This window comes from Aplysia californica, unplaced genomic scaffold (genome assembly GCF_000002075.1).
Source record: "Aplysia californica isolate F4 #8 unplaced genomic scaffold, AplCal3.0 scaffold00131, whole genome shotgun sequence".
Lineage (NCBI taxonomy): Eukaryota > Metazoa > Mollusca > Gastropoda > Aplysiida > Aplysiidae > Aplysia > Aplysia californica.
The window spans coordinates 932,316-952,523 of record NW_004797401.1 but is presented as its reverse complement, the minus strand read 5'-3'; the positions used below and the strand labels follow the sequence as shown (position 1 = coordinate 952,523).

At 38.9% G+C, this 20,208-nt stretch overlaps 1 protein-coding gene across 1 annotated transcript in view; it reads left to right on the top strand.

The window, feature by feature from the left end:
• The window catches only part of LOC101854564, a 16,558-nt gene extending 8,933 nt beyond the window's left edge, over nucleotides 1-7,625 (top strand). Inside the window, exon 2 of the mRNA XM_005096544.3 lies at nucleotides 6,683-7,625. Within this exon, the coding sequence (XP_005096601.1) occupies nucleotides 6,683-6,889 (207 nt within the window). The 3' untranslated portion in view covers nucleotides 6,890-7,625. The remainder of the gene's footprint in view (nucleotides 1-6,682) is intronic.
• Nucleotides 7,626-20,208: the final 12,583 nt, after the last annotated feature.

Here is a 20,208-nt window from a genome sequence, read left to right as displayed (position 1 = left end):
GATGGGTGTCGGGTTATACGGTTTTATTTCTGATGTTTTAAAGGCATTTCTACACAAAATTATGATCTGTCTTTGAGTGAGCATATATGAAATGGACAATTTACTATCGATAGGGACAATAAAAAAATTTTTTTAATTTTGTGGGTTAGTCGGTTTTATCACTAGGCCGACGATATATTGCTTTCCATTGTGTGTGTATATTAGATGCTATGCGCAGCAGACCTTTATTTTGAAGGGAAAAAATCTAGAGTCTAAGTTTCTACTACGTATCTTGTTTTCATATATTTACTAATCAAATAACACACCTTGTTTTATGTTTTTAAGCCCATTCATCTCCTAATTATTATATAAGACTACTGTTGTCTAAATGTAGATATCGAGAGGATCCATTAAAATATTAAATCAATACCCAACAACAATAATGATGAATACCTTTGAAACACCAAACCGTATCAGATGAGGGGAGGGGGTAGGGTGGGTGGATGAGAGTTTGAGTCTTGTTTGATAGAACTATACTCGGTTTAGATCTAAAAATCTATTGTTGTAGTCTTCACCTAAGATCCCACAATTTATAATTCCGGTTCACTTTAAGATTTCGCTGTTAACAAATAAACCAAACAAAGCAACAATAAAATTTACTGCACTAGTCTGCCATCTTAAGAAAAAAGGACGAATATCGGAAATTGGGTCATATAGAGATATCGATACCATGTGAAAGAGCATGGAAAGCTGCATATTTTGAACCAGTGGCCATTACATTTAGAGATGTTCGAATACTTTATTTTGGTATTGGAAGTATCGTCATAATTTTTTCTTTTTAATTTATTTTATATTTTATGAAAGAAAGACGAATCTCTGGTCCTACTGTGAAAAAAGGACGAATACCGAGAGGTTCGTCCTCAGCTGTATATATTAGCAAGTGAAAAGGAAAAACCGTTTACGAAAAAGCGACGAATATACCGATATTCGTCCTTCTTCGCTAAAACATGCCTACGTTACATTGCCATTGCCACAAGTCTTATGATGAAATACCAAAAAGCTAAAATCCTGGCATATCCTGGCCGTGTCAAGTGTGCTGCAAGCAGTAAGACGACAATTGCACTCACCAGAATTTGAACCCCAAATCATTGGCTCCACCAGCAAAGTGTAATTAAATAACAGTCTGGAACCCCCAAAACACTTACAAAAAAAGGTGACCTTATTTAGGCCACATATGGCCTAAATAAGCTAAACCCCCCTCCCTTACCTTATTTAGGCCACAGGTGGCCTAAATAAGCTAAACCCCCCTCCCTTACCTTATTTAGGCCTCACCTGTGGCCTAAATAAGCTAAACCCCCCTCCCTTACCTTATTTAGGCCACACCTTTATACAAAGTCACAGAAATATTTCTTTTGTGCTTATTGAGGTACAGTGCAGGGTGATTTTACCTGCAAGGATAATTGGACAAAATGGGCAACATCTTTATTGCTAATGGTCATATTTAGACATATCCTATATCATTGTCTTTATTTTCTTAACTGCTCATGGTTATTAAAGAGTAAGCCAACTAGGCAGTAATTTCGGATTCCTAATACTAATATTATGGGCATTCTTAAAAATTTTTAACTTGTTTTTACCGCTTTTCTCAACGTAAAACGGATTCCGTAAAAAAACAAAACAACAATGACCTTATCTTTCTTTTTCAAAGTATTGTGCATATATATGTGTGAAACTATATATTCTATGCTTTCATGTACATGAAAAAAGCTAATAAAGGCAAGCAAAATGTTCTTCAGATACATAGATCTAGTAGTAGGCCCACTGGAATTTTTTTATAAACCGGGAAAGATGACCAGAAAATAACAAAATTATTTTATGATCTTCACTTGCACTTGCAATTTTTTGGACAAATTATAGTCTACCTCATTGTCTTTTTTCCCCCGCATTTTTCTTCACTATTCATGACAACTGGCATGTATTGTTTTCAGTTATTATCAAAAAAGTGGATAGGCGGACTACGGGGTCTATCTAGCCAAAAGGATAGGTGGACCCCGGGGTCTACCTAACAAAATGCTAGGTTTTAGGATGTGAACCCCGGAGTCAGCGTAGTGAAATAAGTAGTAGATCTAGGTTTAACTAAGGATCGGTGGACCCCGCGGTCAACATAGTGAAATAAGTAGATCTCAGTTTATTTTATAGTAGGACTGGCGGAGCCTGTGGTCAACGTAGCGAAATTATAAGTAGATATAGGTTTAATTAAGGATTGGTGGACCCCGGGGTCAACGTAGTGAAATCAGTAGATCTAGGTTTAATTAAGGATTGGTGGACCCTGGGGTCAATGTAGTGAAATAAGTACACATGTAGATCTAGGTTTAATTTTAAGGATTAGTGGACCCTGGAGTCAACGTATTGAAATAAGTAGGTTTAAGGTGGACCCCAGGGTCTACCTAACGAAATACTAGTTAGGTTTTTAGAATAGGTGGAACCTGCGGTCACCGTAGTAAAATAAGTAGGTTTAATCACTGCAGACTGATATAATCTGACAAAGCCAGTTGTTTTGCCAACAGGTTCCTTTAAAGTTTCTCCAGGCAACTTTAAAATTTCATTCAAAATTTTGGTTTTGAACTACAGTAGTCTCTGCCTAAGATCCCACCGCTTACAATCCCAGTTCGCTTTAGATCCCACTGTTTTAAGAAAAACAGAATTTTTACCATACAAAAGTCACCCCTAAATTCCAGCTCTGATTCACTCTGAAGGTCTACATTCGGCTAAGATCCCTCATTTCAGGTAATAATTTACAGAACAAAAAACCCGGATGGGCACAACCAATCAACCAAGGGTGAAAAGTTGAGATCATTGAACTTCCCATCACGTCAAAGATCAGCCACTCTCGTGTATGTGATCTCATGTGTGTTATAAAACTTGACGAAACGATGCAATGTTTGCCCCAGATGGGATCACACCAAGGTGTGAACTGACAGACGCGTTTGTTTTCCCTAAACATCGCACTCGTATCTGAGCTCTCCACCTATTCTTACATCACACGATGGGTGGGTAGGACATACAAGCTCTGGGCAGAATCACATTGAACTGTGAACTCTTCCCTGACCGTTGCGGCATTTGTCTCTACTCCGGAATTTGCGAGACAAACAGATTTTTAATAAGTGTGGTCACAACGTAATGGTGCGTAACGACGAAGGTGGGAGAACTCGGTCAGAGATGGAAAGCTATAAATTTTGGACAGGTAAAGGGGAGCGGCAACTGGATACGGTTGATCTTGAGACTCACTTGTAAGAGGATTATAAGTGAAAATGGTATGTTTCATGCCGCTGTGATTGATCATCACTGTTGACCACTCTTTACTCGCCATATGTCATTCACCCACCCAAGGATCATGCCAGTTTATTTTAGAGTGAAGGGAGACCATTTTACCGGTTGTGGGCCTTAACATGGGCCACCATAGATTCATCCCTTGGTGTGTCCGCTAAGATCCGGCATTTTCCTTGCTCCTGAGCACTGGGATCTTCGGCAGAGATTACTGTATTGGCCAAGGCCTGAAAATAATAGTATTTTCATAATTAGTGCAAATCAGATTCAAATCGACGAAAAAACAATAGAAAAAGGCTGAACTCGCAAAGGCATGTGAGGGACAGAGATTATCATGCAGCCACTGAGTGTGTGCCATGCACTGTATGTGTGTACCTTTGGTGGCCAATTCACTGACGGTAGCCTATAGTGGGGTAAATTTACGTTTGTTAAATTAGGACCATGCAACTCAGACAGTTGGCAGATACAGTGTTTAGCCGCAAACAGTGGAACTCGGGATTCAACGAAAACTCGGATTCAACTAAAGGAGTTGGATTCCCCGATTTTTTTATTCACAGAAGTCAATTAAAATAACTAGGATTCGATGAACACCTAAAAGAGCAAGCTCGGATTCAATGAAGTTGCTTGCAGGGTGAACTGCTTTATGTGGTGAATCAGCAGCCTCTTTTCATACCAACACATTCATTGTTATCACGCACCCATGTCTTAGCGTGTGTGGGAGTTTGACGGGTGGCCAGTTTCTGGGGAGATGGGGGGAGGGGGTACAAATGGTCAGTAGAGATACAAACGGGACATAGTTATTTTTTTTCCAGATTACTAATCAATATTACTACAAGTTAGTCTTGACACAGATCTACGTAATCAATTGCGCCCTAGACTGTGGAATCAAATGTTGGCGTATGCTGGGCTCTATACAGCATCCTAACTTATTTGGCAGACAATGCGTTATAATAGGTGATAGATGACACAGGTGTATATATATTTGAACAAATCAGCTCTTTTGCACAGTGTGTGCTTGGTAGAGTTCAATGTATTTTCCTTTAATTTTTTAGCATTTCTGCGGTATCAAAGCAACACAAATGCCTCTCATTTGAAACCAAACTACTTTTGATCGAGAAAGTCAAAACTTGCTCGGTGCCTGTAATTATCTATACAAAAACCTCACATTTGCCATAACGGACACTCGGCCCGACGAATTCATTGAATGCGAGTTCCACTGTACTATGTTTATATATATATATAATGCGTTCCTTTTCGTTTATCAGCAAACCTGGTTGCGATGCAATGAGATTTGACTGTAATTTCCTTCCATACTTTGTCTTTCCTCAGGGATTCCATCTTAAGGCCGATGGGTAATGTTTGCGTCCAATCCACTTCGACTTCCATTTTCTCTTTAGATCTGATAGATCTGATTTTTTTGCTCCCATTAGTTGTTCCTTCTTCTGGATAATAATAGTTAAATAAGTAGAAACAAAACTTCTCTGGGATCGCAGTTCAAGGTGTAAAACGCTTTCTTAAATTCCTCCAAGCTAATTCCCTCCATGAACTGTTTGGTATGATCATGGTTCTAGGCATTTGTCTTCTGCCCAAGATCTGTCTTTCCATCCAGAAGTTTTTCTTTTATTGGCAGCTTAACAAGGCATCCTTCTGTCCAGTCCTGGGATACTTCAAAATAGTAAAGTAGTAAAGTGTCACTGAAGCATCATGTTGACAGAGTCCTGGCAATTTAGTGCAGGGAAAAAGCAAGAGAGACAGGAAACAACAAATGAAAAGTAAAGTTGGGCACATCAGTGACACATTCCAACACCGGCCTGGGATATCAGCATATATCTCTTCTCAATTTTGTTTTTAAGTATTTTGAGGACATTGTGTAGAATATTGGCAGAATATTTCTATTTGGTGGTGTTCCATCTGATCGAATGGCTTTACTTTACCGCATTGATTATATTGCAGACTTAGCAATAAATGATCAGACTTTCAAATAAAAACAAAAACAACAAAAAACTTTCATTTAGCTAAATTCAGTTTACCACTTTCTTTCCAATGTGGAAAGGGAGTAAAAAAAATGGTTCCTTTAAATATTGGAAAATAATATTTTAAAAAATTCTAAGTTCTTTTTTAAGAAAAGTCTACTTTATTTTTACAAATTGACTATTTTTTCTAAAAGCTGGGGAAAATAAACTTGACCTCAATTTCTCCTAACAGTTTCCGTTCTTGAGATTTTTTTGTTATTTGCGAGAGTTTGCGTCATCTTTCATTCTGCCATTGTGCAAGGACTGGGAAGAAGCATTTTTCTCATCAAATTCAATTTCTGGAACTAGAGATTTTTAGATGTGTCTAAATATTCAGATACAAATTACATGTACTTATGTACTTCAAATTGTGGTTGGGGCAACATTCCCAGACTATACTTCATTTGAAAATGCCTTTAAAGGGTTCTCTGAGAAAACAAGACTGCTCGACTTTGGCAGTAACCTATTTTGCATTTAGTCACCCCTAAAGCAAAAACTGAATCACAAAAAATCCTTCCACGCAGCCGCTCCCCCCCCCCCCCCCCCCCCTCACACCTTACTCACACACACACTACACATAGCGCGCAGGCCACTCCATTCGCAAACAACCAAAAAGTCTCGAGAACGGAAACCGCTGAGAAATAGATTTCAAGTATATTTTACAGAGCGTTCGGAGAAATAGAGCTGGCCTTATTTTTATTATTGGATGAATTTGTTGAAAGATGAGATGAAACTGGTGAGACAAAGTTTTGTATTAGTATTAGGGTGAACAAAGATTCTGTTTATTTGCTATTTGTTAGAACCATCACCTCAGGGAGATAAGCAGGAGAGCTCTAAATGTCTTCCCCAGTCAGTTTCATGAGAGCTTTTAATATGATTAATGAATAAAAGTCAATACTGAATGGCTCAATTAACTTTATTCAGGGAACTTTTCTTTGTATTCCTCACCTTTCTTTTGTTATCTTAGTTAATATAGCACTAGTATTTGTCTCGACATGTTCCTGCTGATTGTGAACCTGGGTATTTTATGATATCACTTCTTGTCTGCAGAAGAGGTTCACATGTTCGCATGTGAATGTAAAAAACGCCGCCAGTGCCTGAGCAGTTGTGAAAATATACTTTCTCAACATGTGCAATGTATTTTGAAATTGTTTAAGTTAAAGAAAGGTTTGCCAACCTCAGGAGAAGTGTTAACGTGAATTGCAAACTGAACCATTCCTTATATTGGTTAATCTTTTAAACACATACTTGTGGGGGGGGGGTAAGTGTTTTACGGAGCTCGCAACTGCATAAGGTCATATGAGCGTGCGGGACACACCAAACATTTTCAATTGACAGTATTTTTTTTCTTTCTCTCATTTCAGCGTGAAAGCATGGGTACTGTATACTTTTCAGACGATATGAGTGATGCCCAAGCTGCTGTATCAGACACTTTAGTGGAGTACAAACAACTTTTGTCACAGTTATCTGCAGACCAGAGGCAAGAGGTTTTGAAAACCATTGGTTTACGAATGGAGGAATTGAAAGCTCAGGAACAAGCTATCAAAGAAGCCCTACATGATGATCACTAAAGATGTCATATAAATTGTAACCTATATTTTAGATAATATGTACTTGAATGTGAAACATGGTGAAGTTGTTATTGGCCCTTTTTTTATCTTAGTGACTCAAATTTCTATCTTAAATTGATTAACCTCTTCGTTACCTGAAGATGTATGGTATAGTATGTCACGAAAATGCTCAGTTTTTTGGGCTATTGCCTTTCCGTGGACATCACGGAAATCAGCAAAATTTTGCGTTCCTGGTTGCCTTCAAAAGACTTACTTCCCACAAATTATCTGGCTACTGTAATTCTTCTGAGCGGAGATTTAGCCGCATGCACAGTGTGGATTCATATTCAGGAAACAGAAATGCCCCTACCGGTACCTAACTTACTAGTATTATTACTTTACGGGTATGCTTACAAATGATTGATAAACACAGGTCTAGTCTTCTAGACAACAATGTGCTTCCAGACAGCCAGTCCACTGAAACTGAGACTGGTGAAATAACTGTAGTGGGCAACGAGTTTAGATAAAAATCTGTGTGTACAGTACAGTAGGAATGTACATCCTCTGGCAACGAAGGGGTAAAGGTTTCTTATTTTACATATGTACAGAAGTCTTCACCTAAGATCCCACAGTTTATGATCAGGATTAACTTAAGATCCCATGCTTTGAGAAAACGAAATTTTTACTACACAAAAGTTATCGCTAAGGTCTCTTGCTCCAAAGGGACTCAATTTAGCTAAGATCCTGCTTTTCAGGTCATAATTTACTGAATGAAAACACACGTGTGCACAGCTGATCAATGGAGCAGTGAAAATTTGTAATCATTGTACATAATGTTCTGTTCATCGGGTCACAGATCATCCACTCTCGTGAAAGTGATCACATCTGATCGCCGTTGTTCATCTCGATGAGTGGGTACAAATAGTAAATGTTTGCCCCAAACAGGATCACATCGAGTTGTGAACTCATCAGCGCATTAAATTGTTTTCCCCTTAACATCATCATCATCATCATCATCATCATCATCATCATCATCAATGCCTTTCACCCGTGGCAGGGTATAGGCCACATACTTGCTCCTTCCATTTTCATTTATCTCTGTCCTTGGCCATCCTTCCAAGCTCATTCCAAGTGTGCTTCATCTCTCTCATATCCCTTTCCACACATCTCCTCCATGTTTCCCATGGCCTACCCCTGCCTCGTGCTCCTTGTGGGTTCCACTGCAGTGACTGTCTTGTGAGGTTTCCGCTGGGCTTTCTTAAGGTGTGTCCCATCCAAAGCCACTGTATTAGTCCTATTTCTACTTCTATATTCCTTTTGTCCTGTCTTCCTTTCCCACAGCTCTTCATTTCTTTTTCTGTCCTGCCACTTAATTCTTAGATTACTCCTCATACATCTGTTGATGAAAGTCTGGACTTTATTCAGTACTGTCTTAGTCTTTGTTGTCTTCCAAGTTTCGCAGCCTTAGAGGAGCACAGACTTGACGTTGGAGTTAAAGAGTCGAATCTTGGTGTGCAGTGAGATGTTGCTTGCTTTCTAGACTCTTGATAATTGATTGAATGCTGACCTTGCCTTGGCAGTTCTTGCTTTAACATCTGCCTCGGTTCCAATTTTTTCCATCGATGACATTTCCAAGGTAGGTAAAGGAATCCACTTCTTCCAAGCGAGTGTCTTCCACTGTCACAGCAGGGCTTGAAACTTTTCCTAGCTTCACTACTTTTGACTTGCCTGAATGTATACGCAGGCCAACGCTCCTTGATAGAGCTGTTGAGTTCCTTGGTATTTTCTTGCATCTGAGCATGTGTGTGAGAGAGCAGTGCAAGGTCATCAGCGAAGTCCAAGTTGTCCAGCTGCTACCAAGGGATCCACTGTATCCCATTAAACTTGCATCTGGTGGCTTCTTTCATGACCCAGTGAATTGCCAGTTTGAAGAGAAAAGGTGAGAGCAAGCATCCTTATCGCACTCCTGTCTGTATGTGAAATCGTTCTGAGAGTTGTCCTTCGTGGAAGACTTGGCAGTTTGTTCCATCATAGGTGGCCTTCACAAGCTTGACAATTTTGTCAGGTATTCCAAAATGCCGCATGAGTTTCCACAGAGTTTCCATGTCCACACTGTCAAACGCCTATTCGTAATCAATGAAGTTGACCACGAGTGGTGAATTCCATTCCAGCAATTGCTCAACAATGGTGCACAGAGTAGCGATCTGGTCCACACATGATAGGTTTTTGCGGAATCCTGCCTGGTTTCCTCGGAGCTTCTCGTCTGTTGCCAGCTTGATTCTTTCCAGGCGTATCCTGTTAAAGACTTTCCCAGGTATGGACAGGAGTGTAATGCCTTGGTAGTTGTTACAATTGCTGAGGTCTCCCTTCTTTGGCAGCTTGATTAAGTGGCTTTCCTTCCAGTCTGACGATGTTTCCTCCTTTTGCCAAACCTTTTCAATAGAGCTTAGAGAATTTCCACTAATGTATCTTTATCTGCCTTAAGGGCTTCTTGTGGTATACATATTATGGTGGGGACCAGCTGCCTTATGGGACTTCAGTGATCTTATAGTTGCTGCAATTTCCTCTCTTGAATGTGGTTCCATAACTATTGGGAGGTCATTTCTGGCTGGAAGAATGTCTGGTTGGTTTTCTGGAGGTGGTCTGTTCAAGAGTTAATCAAAGTGTTCTCTCCATCGGTTAAGTCGCCCCTCTGGGTTGAAGATAGTCTTTCCCTCTTCATCTTTCAGTGGTAGAGTAGGCTTGCAACTTACCTGAAAGAGTTTTTGTTGTCTGGTGTACTTTCTGCAAGTGTCCGTCTGTTGCTGCTTTCTCTGCCTCTTTTGCCAGGCCACTCAGGTAGAGGTATTCCTGTCCTTCTTGATGGAATTCTTTACCTCCCGGTTTACTTTGGTGTACTCTTGTTGTGCAGCGAGTTTCTCAGTTCGGGTGCGGCTGTTGTTGACTTAGGCCTTCAGCTCTCTTCTTCTTTTGACTTTGTCTAGAGAGTCCTGTGAAATCCATAAACATCACACTTTCATTTTAGTTTTAGCCCTCAGCTTGAACCGACATCACGCACTGAGTGGCTAAGGCCTCAAGGCCAGGTCAGATAGGCTGGGATCACATCTAACTATGAACTTGTTGCTGTTTTTTATTTTTCTCACTGTTGCTTTTGTGGGCGTGAATTTGGTGGACAGACTGGTGACCATACTTAGGGACTGTCGGATCTGATCGCCTTTCAGTAATGTAGTTATTTGTTGGTGGAGCCTGCCTTTCTTCGTTCTTCAAATTTTAATTGGTGCTGCCATACACAATGGTGCTGCACGACAGGAATTGGGCAAGTGAAAATAGCATGTCTCATTGAATTAAGAAGAGACTAGTGTGATTGGTCATAGCGTGATTGGTCTTCAAGGTTAATCACTCTTTGCTCACCATAGGTATAAGCCCACCCAGAGGTCTTATCAGTTCATTTTAAAGTAAAGGGAGAATTTCACCGATTGTTGGTATGACTGTGAGTTACCATGGATTCTTCCCCCTGATAATTCGGTGAAGGTCCTGTATTTTCCTACTTCCTAATAGGGGATGCCCATTGGCATGATTGGTTCTGTTTGATTTGATAGGCAGAGCTAGTCAGATTGAGGGCACAAAGTGACCATCGTTGCACAAACTGATCACCCGACTCGCAGCCTCTAAAACGAACACGTTTGTTTTCTGACTGCAGTGATCGGTTTGTCGATCCCCAATAGGCACTGCACTGGTTATAAGCAACAGAATCTAAGGTGGAGACTAACTGTATTTGTTGTGATGATTCCGTGTTTACTTTATACAATTTCATTTTAGCCTCCATTCTTTTATATACTATGCACATACATTATTTCATGTTTAAATTTAAACCGAGCCATTTCTTTGGAACACAGTCAAGTCTATAAGTTTACCAAACTACTGTGTACTAATATTTCTTAGTCTTGAGATTGTCATTAATTTCAACAATACAAAGATGTTATTTTAGCCTGTGTGTAATCGGGCTTCAATCAATGTACTTTGTAATGTAGAGCCGATCTGAACATTGATCTTCAGAGGCGGCACTGGACTCTTACACACCAACAAGCACATAAACAAAATTAACCCTATGTGGGAACCCCATTGCAGACACTGTGACTACCACGAGGAGACTTGAACTTCTTTTCCTTCACTGCCCAAACTGGCTGTTCTTCGAGCAGGCTCCTACACACACCTACAGATTTACAAAGCCTGCTCTACTCTGGCGTTGACCAGATGACAAGGATATGTGGTTACTTGAGGGAGGCATTGCACTGCCAAGAGCGAAATGCTCGCAGCTAAAGGGATTTGGAATCAACAACATGCATTATTTTTAGTCTTGTTATTAGGGTCAGTAAAAATAGCATTTTCCTTTTTCATACTTCATTGATCCGTTCAGTACATCATGTTCATGCTCATACCTATTATTCTTGTTCCCTTGCTCAAAGGTTGACACAGAAATCACAGAGAGGGGTACATGTACTGAAATTATATTTTTTTTGGTTGAAGTGGGGAATATTTGAGCTACAGCAAAAGTATGACCTGATGCAATATAATATGTAATTTAGTTTCTGTTACTTCTCCTACACAAGTCAACATGTCAATATCTATAATTTGACAAAACACACAATATATTTGTAAAGGAAGACCAACTGTGATGGCTAAAGGTCTATAGTGCATCCCAAAGTTTCATCCAGTTTCTTTCGAATTTTGTATAAGCTAGTAGCCTACCCTTCATGTTCCTTCTAGCTTTCGTTGTTGATTTTCTTGAATGGGCTCACTGGATTCCAATAGAATTAGGGGTATTTTTCTTGTATTTTAAGCACAAACTTTTCTTTTTCAATACACTTTATCAAAAACATAAAAATTTAACAATATAAATTCTTAGTCTTAAGATCCCCTGAAGCTGTAAAAACATTACAAGATGGTAGTGGTTTTCCTTGGACATGTGAGTTGGAGATCACCAGTCCTAATAATGGCCTTTAGCAACAGATCAGAATTATAATGTAAGTAAGTAATAAAGACTCTTCTTAGTAATATGAATGGGCATGTTGTACATCAAATCAGACATGAGTACCGGTAGTGTAACTACCTCAAAGGCAGTGTTATTCTGTGTTAACTCATGCTGCTCTTCTCATAAGGTGTACTTATGTAATACTTTCTCATAAGTTAATGATGTGTCTTTTATGGCAATGTTTTCATTTACATATATTATATTACAGAGGAGTCCAGGGGGAAAACGGGCACAGTCACAAACTTGAAATTGTGAGTTTGTCAATTTTTAAAGCTTATGGACTCATCACTTGATATTTGTTTGATTGGTGGTTTATTGTTATGTTTGTTGAATAGAAAATCTAACAACAATAATCAGCCAACAGTTGAACAGAAATACTTATGAGTCAACAAGTGTTAAAAATAGATACCTCGCGATTTTCGGTTTGCGACTATTCCCATTTTTTCTGTTGACTCCTCATTTGGTCTCGTGTTATTGGGAATATACTTGAGAATCTCTTTCCTGTGGCAACGCACAAATTAATGTTCTTGTTTTTATGTTTCATACCATGCTTATGTGATTGAAGACATCGGCTCGTTGTGTATGTGTAGTAATGTTTTGTTATTTCTGAATTTACAATTTTTGTGGAAATATCATAGGTTGGATGGTTATGTTTTGTATTGGGATTAGTGTAAACTGTTGAGAAAGGTTGAGACAAGTAAGTTTGAGTTGCCATCCATATTTCTTCTCTTTTTTTGCTTTCTTTGTATATTTCTTTTGAAATGAACTCACAAAATGATAGGCCTTCATATATTTTATATATATTATATCTATCAGATTTCATGATCTTGTCTCAAATATAGATCTGCATTCTAGCAAGTATAAAAAAAGTATAGACTAATTCCTAGTGATGTATGTAGATATAGCACTAGACAGAAACAGGGGATATTCGTATACTTTTGCAAATATTGTATTATGTCTTCCGAATAGCAAATTTGCTAAATGATTAGTTTTTGGGTTTTTTTCACAATGTCAGAACAAGTTGAGTTGGGTTTTTTTAATTAAAGGTGACAGTATCTTGATTCTTTCAGGCAGAATTAAGTGTAAGTTTTTATTCGGAATACACATCTGTTTTCTGTTTGTAGCCAACTTGTTATTCATTTAATATTCAGAGAGCCTGTGCTTGAATTTTGTGTTATTTTGAATTGATAAGAGTGAGACAAGGCCTACTTGTTATACCCTTTTGTCTTGGAGTATAGGCATAGTACTGTTATTGCTATAATGTGTGTCTCTTCCCACTGTCTAAGGTTTTGAAGAATCTCAGGTATGCTACATTTGTTTACTGCCTATTCTAGTAGATCCAGTTGCTTGATTGTATTGGATGCATACAAACAATAATAAAATACTCTATTACAGAAAGTGAATATTGCTGTTCTTTGCTTTTCTCATTAATTCATGTGCTCTTAAATTTTATACAGTGGAACCTGCTTTAACGAATACCTGTCCAAGATGACCAACTGTACAAATTACCACTTCCCTATTCTGCCCTTGCATTTTTATTGTAATGAGACAGTTGTCAGTCCACTTGACTGTCTACTGTGACTGTGATGTTTCTGTTCTACTCGACACTTCACTACGCACCAGTTTGACAACTGTTCACTTGGCGGTTTACAACTCTACAGGTCTACTTCATTTATTTATATAATCTAACCTTAACCCTAACCCTGACCTGCCAACAAGTTAAGGTTAGGGTTAGGGTGAAGATTGTGGTCTGTAGTAGACTAGTATACCAGCAAGTGCAACAGTTGCCAGACTGGTCCTGTGGTAGACCTTCAAGTTGAAAAGAAACATCATGGTAGATTGTCAGGTAGATCAGTGTCGAAGATGTACCCTGCTGGAGGTCTTTATGGGGGTTCGGTTCATGTATTGAATCTGTGTTGTGGAAGTTTAAAACTTTTGCATATATATGTATTTATATGAACAATTGAATTCTGGTTTGGATATTTTATGTTGGGGTTTTTCTTTTTATTAATTTGTTAACTTGTATCCACTGTGTGGGTTTCATACCGCATGCCCCTTTCAGCACAATTGAGTTTTAAGTCAAGAGTCAGGGGTTCTGAGTTGATGGGGTGGAAAGTACTTCAATTTTTCAAGCAGCCTTGGATCAAAACTGAGCTAACAAGCATCCTGATACTGATATGGTACTTATTGATAATAAAGCGCCTTTCAATACACATTATATTACAAAATTACACTTTAAGTTAAAGCGCCTTTCAATACACGTATTACAAAATAACACCTCTACCTAATTTTTTCATCAAAAGAGGCTGGATGTGTGGGAACGCTTTCAACTTGTTAGAAAACTCAACAAGTCCGACAAGGAAAATGAACTAGATCTAACTCAGTACCTGGCCTACCCCAGAGCAGGCCTCTCTCACGCCATTGTTCCTGGAGCAGTCAATGCAAACAGCAACAATACATCATGTACCAACACTCTAAATTGTTAATGGGTTTACTTGTAGGACTTACTCTATTGTAGAATTTTTTTAAAGTATGTTTTACGCCCCCTTCAAAACAATTTACCCCCGGGGTGGTTGAAGTGGCTTTAGGCCATTCCCAAAGGGGGGACATTTCTCGTTCTAATGCACAGTAGAATTGTAATGGGCTGATCGAACAATGTCATGCTCATAACTGTGCCTGAACTACTACAACAGGGAACTGCTTCTTTTTCTCTCCTAATCCTTACTATCGTCATTTCCTCTACTTCTTTTGTATGTTTGTCATACTCTTGTGACCAGCTACTTCCGGGGTGACAGACTTTGTGCTGTTGAAGCCAGAGAGGTGAGCAGAGTAAGTCTGATCGATTCCCTGTAAGGACTTCTCTGTTGACATCCACCCCCTTGGCGCTCATATGACCTTATGCAGTTGCGAGCGCCGTAAAACCTCTACTTAAATTTTTAAAAACCAATTTACACTGTCTGACAAGGAGACATTGCTTGATACCTGAGCTGTGTGGAGCGGAATACATCTCGGCAGAAAGGTTGAGGAACTCGGAAGACCTAAAATTTATTTTACATCTCTATACAATGTAATAGGGCCTACGTGTTGATGGTTCAAACACACGCACACACACACACACACACACACACACACACACACACACACACACACTCACACGCACGCATACACAAGCTCACAAGAAATTATAGAGGCCTATACATGTATTATATTATCATGTATAATCGGGAAAATAAACTTGACCTCTATTTCTCCGAACGGTTTCCGTTCACGAAAATTTTTCGTTATTTGAGAGATTTTGGCATCATCATCTTTCTTTCTACCATTCTGCGAGCATTTTTTGCATCGAATTCAGTTTCTAGAGCTAGATCTAGATTCTAGAGATTTTTAAAAGTCTGAATATATTCAGATACAGTGGAATCCTGTTATAACGAGAGGGAGGGGACCGGTGCGAAACATCCGTTATAGCAGGATTCTCGTTATAAGGGGTCCAGTGATAAATTCAAGGGAAATAGTACAGTAAGCCGAATCTGGTTTTCTAATTTTTTTTTTCTTTTTGTTATCTCCTCTGACGATGATTTTGTTCAACGTCATCTCTTGGTCTTACCTGATCAAAAATCGAATAAGGTTTCTTTGTCTAGCGCTAGCGATGTTGACAGTTCAGCGTTGGCGATCAGAAAGAAAGTTCTCTAGGCTAACTCGCCCGCTGTGTTGTCCCCCACCCCAACACACCCTGTAGTGCTTTCCGTCTGCTTGCGCACGTCATACATTCACTCCTCCCATCCCATCACAGTCACATCGTTGTGCCCTCTGTATCCCCGCATCAGAGAAGTGAGAGGCGTGGTAGGCCTAGATAATCTAGACTAGGCTGGCCTATCACGCGGTGCGTTCTGCTTGTCTGTCTGATTGCGCAATAGCAGTATTGTATTTTTACAAAGAGAAAGAAAGGAGAAAACGGGGTTTTAGAATAGTGTCTTTATAACTCGTTATTTCAGGACTCATTATAAGTGGATTCCACTGTACTTCAATTGTGGTTGGGGCAACGTTCCCGAACTATACTTCAATTGAAATTAATGCCTTCAAAAGGTACTACAAGAAAACAAAACTGCTCAACTTTGGCAGTCACCTATTATGCATTTCGACCCCTGAAAGCAAAAATGTCTTAAGTGCCATGACTGCTGTTTAGAGAAAATCTCGAATGAAAATTTTGAAAAAGTTTGGGTATTGAGATAGACAAAATGTGATTTTCCTATAATTGTTGAACAAGTTTGAGTAGTGAGATAAGACAAAATTGCTTTGAAAGGTGACATCAAGCTCTATTCAGCCATATGTTTATGTCTGATTTGTTTATTTTAGCACTTAAGACGTTTTTGCTTTTCTAGGGTCGATTTAGTCACCCCTAAAGTAAAAACTAAAATCATCCATGTAAACAAACAAAAATCCCTCCACGCTCCCCGCCACCCCCGGTTCACACCTTACACACACACACACACACACACACACACACACACACACACACACACACACACTCTCTCTCTCTCTCTCTCTCTCTCTCTCTCACTCACTCAGACAAACTTGACGAAATTGCTTTCCTATTACAATGTACTACAGACAGAATATAGGCAAAATCTATCTTGACTTACTCTTTCAAAGCCTCAGAGGCCAGATGCCTTTATAGAGAGTAGGCCCTACCAAAGAAAATGGAAAGAGTCACACGTTGTCCCAGACGACTTAAGAGAGGTATTAAAAAAGAGCAACTTCATTCTTGTTGTAGTATGTCGGAAGGATCAATGTGAAGTGTGCAGCGTAGGAGAAAGAATCAAAGAAGAAGCTTGCACAAAACCAAGTAGATCTACATGTAGATGAAACCTGAAACCAGATATTACGTCGAGTGTTCATGGACTTGGAAGCGGATATGTTAGCATGGCATTGAACGCATCTGCTGCACTATATCATAACAGGACCAAATTAACTGTCTATATATTTTTTTAAGGGTGAAGTGTCACGTTTGGCACGAAGGGGAAGGGCCATTGGTTGTCAATGAATTCTCTTCTTGTGTCAGTAACTTCCTGGTGGAGCCTACTGACAATAATTGATATGCCACGTTCATTTATTATACAGTCAGAGGCGAAGCGTCTATATAATCAAATAATCACTGCTTCCCTTCCTAATTTTGAAACATTGTCCCAGTCAAATTCACCCATAGACGTAAACCTCATAAATTAAAAGGAAAGAGACGTTCATAATCACCAATGAACAATAGACTTTGCCTAACCCTCAAAACTGTTTCATTGCCACAGAAATAGCCTGTTCGCCCCTATCGGGCCACTCCATAAGCAGTCACAAGTTTTGATTAAGTAAGCTTAAAGTGAGGCTGGAAGAGTCTACCAATAGAGTTGAAGGGAACATGTGCATAGCAGTCAAAACTGTTTCATTGCCGCATATATATACCCTGTCCACCCATTTCGAGCCACAGTTATAAGCAGCCACACGGGCTGATTATGTAAGCTAACTATTACACTGGTCGAGTCTACCTCACAGATGTGAGGGGAACTAACTCCTAATAATATCTTGACTGCTGCAAGTGCTTTTTTTTTCCTCGACTTTTTAACGTCCTATAATCAGATCGTGACCTCGATTTTGAAACTAAATGATGACAAGACGGAAATAATGTTGAGTGCAAATACAAAAGCCATTAAAAATCTCCCAGAGCTACAAATTGATATTAATAATCATACCATTCGTTAAAAAATAAGTCTTAAAAATCTAGGGGTTCAGTTGGATTATGATATGTCTATGTCCTCCCAAATAAGCCAGCTCAGCAAAAGTATTTACTTTCAACTTAAGAAAATTGGCAGTGTAAGAAATTATTTAACTAAAGCAGCAGCCAAGACACTTGTAACAACACTCATTTTATCAAAGTTAGATTACTGTAATGTTATTTTGTCCGGTTTGACATCCGAAAAACTATCAAAGTTACAAGTACTCCAAAATCAAGCAGCAAAATTGATAATGAAACAAAAGAAATCAGCGCACGTAACACCAATTCTGAAAGAACTACACTGGCTGCCAATAAAAGAAAGGATCAAATACAAAACTGCCGTTCTCTGTTTTAAATGTATAAATAATAGTGCACCTTTTTATCTTAAAACATTCCTGGAATTATATCATCCACCTAGAGCCCTTAGATCAGCCTCTGATAATCTAATTCTTAAAACTCCAAAAACAAAATTACAAAACATACGGCGAGCGTTCCTTTTTGTTCGTTGGTCCCCAGGTATGGAACGAACTCCCATATAAAATAAGATCTGCCCCAACAATTTCCATTTTCAAAAATCAGCTGAAGCATTTTTTTCCCACAAAAGCATACCTGTCATAATGATGTACTGTGATATATGCATGTGTAAGCCAGACTGTGAGACTGAAAAAATAGCGAGTGAGAATGAGAGAGAGAAAAAGTAGAGATAGAGAGAGAAAATAGAGAGAAAAGAGAGAGAGATAGAGAGAGAGAGGGAGAGAGAGAGAGGGAGAGAGAGAGAGAGAGAGAGAGAGAGAGAGAGAGAGAGAGAGAGAGAGAGAACGGAAATGTTTTTCTATCTGTATAGAATTAACGTTTTAATGAATGTTTCTAGCTACTCACGTTTCAACTTTATTTTGACCGCTCGTGAATTTTTATTGCATTGTATATTTTTAGTGAACACATTTTCAACCTCACTGCGAGACTGTTTTTCTCGTATAAAATTTTACACATATGCATTTATATTATATGTATAATACTTTGTTTTACGTACACAATTGTCGATTAATTTTTAAGATGTGATGTCTTTTTCATTGTAATGCGCATTGAGCATCTTTTAGGAAATGGAAATGCGCAGTATAAATGCTATTTATTATTATTATTATTATTATTATTAATTATTATTATTATTATTATTATTATTATTATTATTATTATTATGACATTGGGTCCTGGCCGCGAAAAGCTAGACAAAAACAGCTAAATATGAAATAAAAAATTAATAAATTGGCATACTCTACCAAAGTGTTTCGGATGTCTGGTATAACATGCCATTGTAGGCCTAGTACTGACATCTCTGCTTCTTTCCTTGGTGTTCGTGTGTTTAAATCTAAAGTTAAATTAAGGTTAGTTACAATAAATATTTAATGAAATACTTTCCCGATTATTTTAGCGGTTGAATATATGCATACAACATGAATTCAGGATTTGTTTTCATTCACAACTCAGAGTTGCCGCCTCCAGTGCCAGTAAGATTCTTAATTCTTGTGACTTGTGTGAGTGTGATATCTCCAGGCCCTCTCTGGTCCCATCTCACTTTGATTACCCTGTCAAACAAGTCAGCCTTCGCCCCTGTATACAGTGATGGTTGTGCTTATCAGACCAGAACGCTATTTTGCCAAAAGCAATCAGCGACACTTGTACTGAGTTGTACTAGATAGAACAAAACTGTTGAATACAAATACCTTGAAAAGGGACAAACGCAAGTGGAAGTTGACAGCACACACGGTGTAATCGAAAGGTCCCTTAAAGTGGTCTGGTCTATGTGCTCATGGATAACGTTTTCAAGAAAGCAAGACAATATCTCTCCCCCCCCCCCCCCCCCATTTGATGTTCGTTTTCTGAACCATTCAGACCTGGCTAAAACAAAAACGACCCCGTTGTCACAAACGTTCGTTGCCTTTGATACACACTGAACAAAAACCTCCAGTACATGTTGAACGTTAAGATGAATGGTCTATTTTACCAACTCATGAGGCCAAAAAGTCCTGCCCCAGAAGACCCAACCAAATCACTGAAATAATTACTCTTAACTTCATAATTACTCTTATAAACTGTTATGATTTGCTTTTGTCAATTACTCAAATTCCCAAGCGACCATTGGCGCTCGTCGAGTGGCGTTGATCAACGTGATTGAAACGCCTAGACGCCGTCATACTGTCACTTAGGTGGTTGAATCCCGCAGATTTTGGTATGTCTAAACCGCCTATGTCCGGTAACTTATGTAAGACAGATTTTAAAAAAAAAGTTAGTTACAGCCTAGACCATCGCCCCACATAATAATTAATCATACATCTCAATTTCAGATTCATAGGTACGAGCATAAAGAAATAAAACAGTTTTTTTGCTTCTGCTGAAAAATTAATTTGTCTCTTGACACTTAGGCGCTTGAATCACGCAACTAGCGACGAGTGGAGAGCCCTTCTTGGCAACCGTATCGAATAACAGAGTGAACGAGGAAGATGGTGATTATGTTGAAATTGAAAAAAAAAGGGGGAGGGGGCAGAGTAAGTG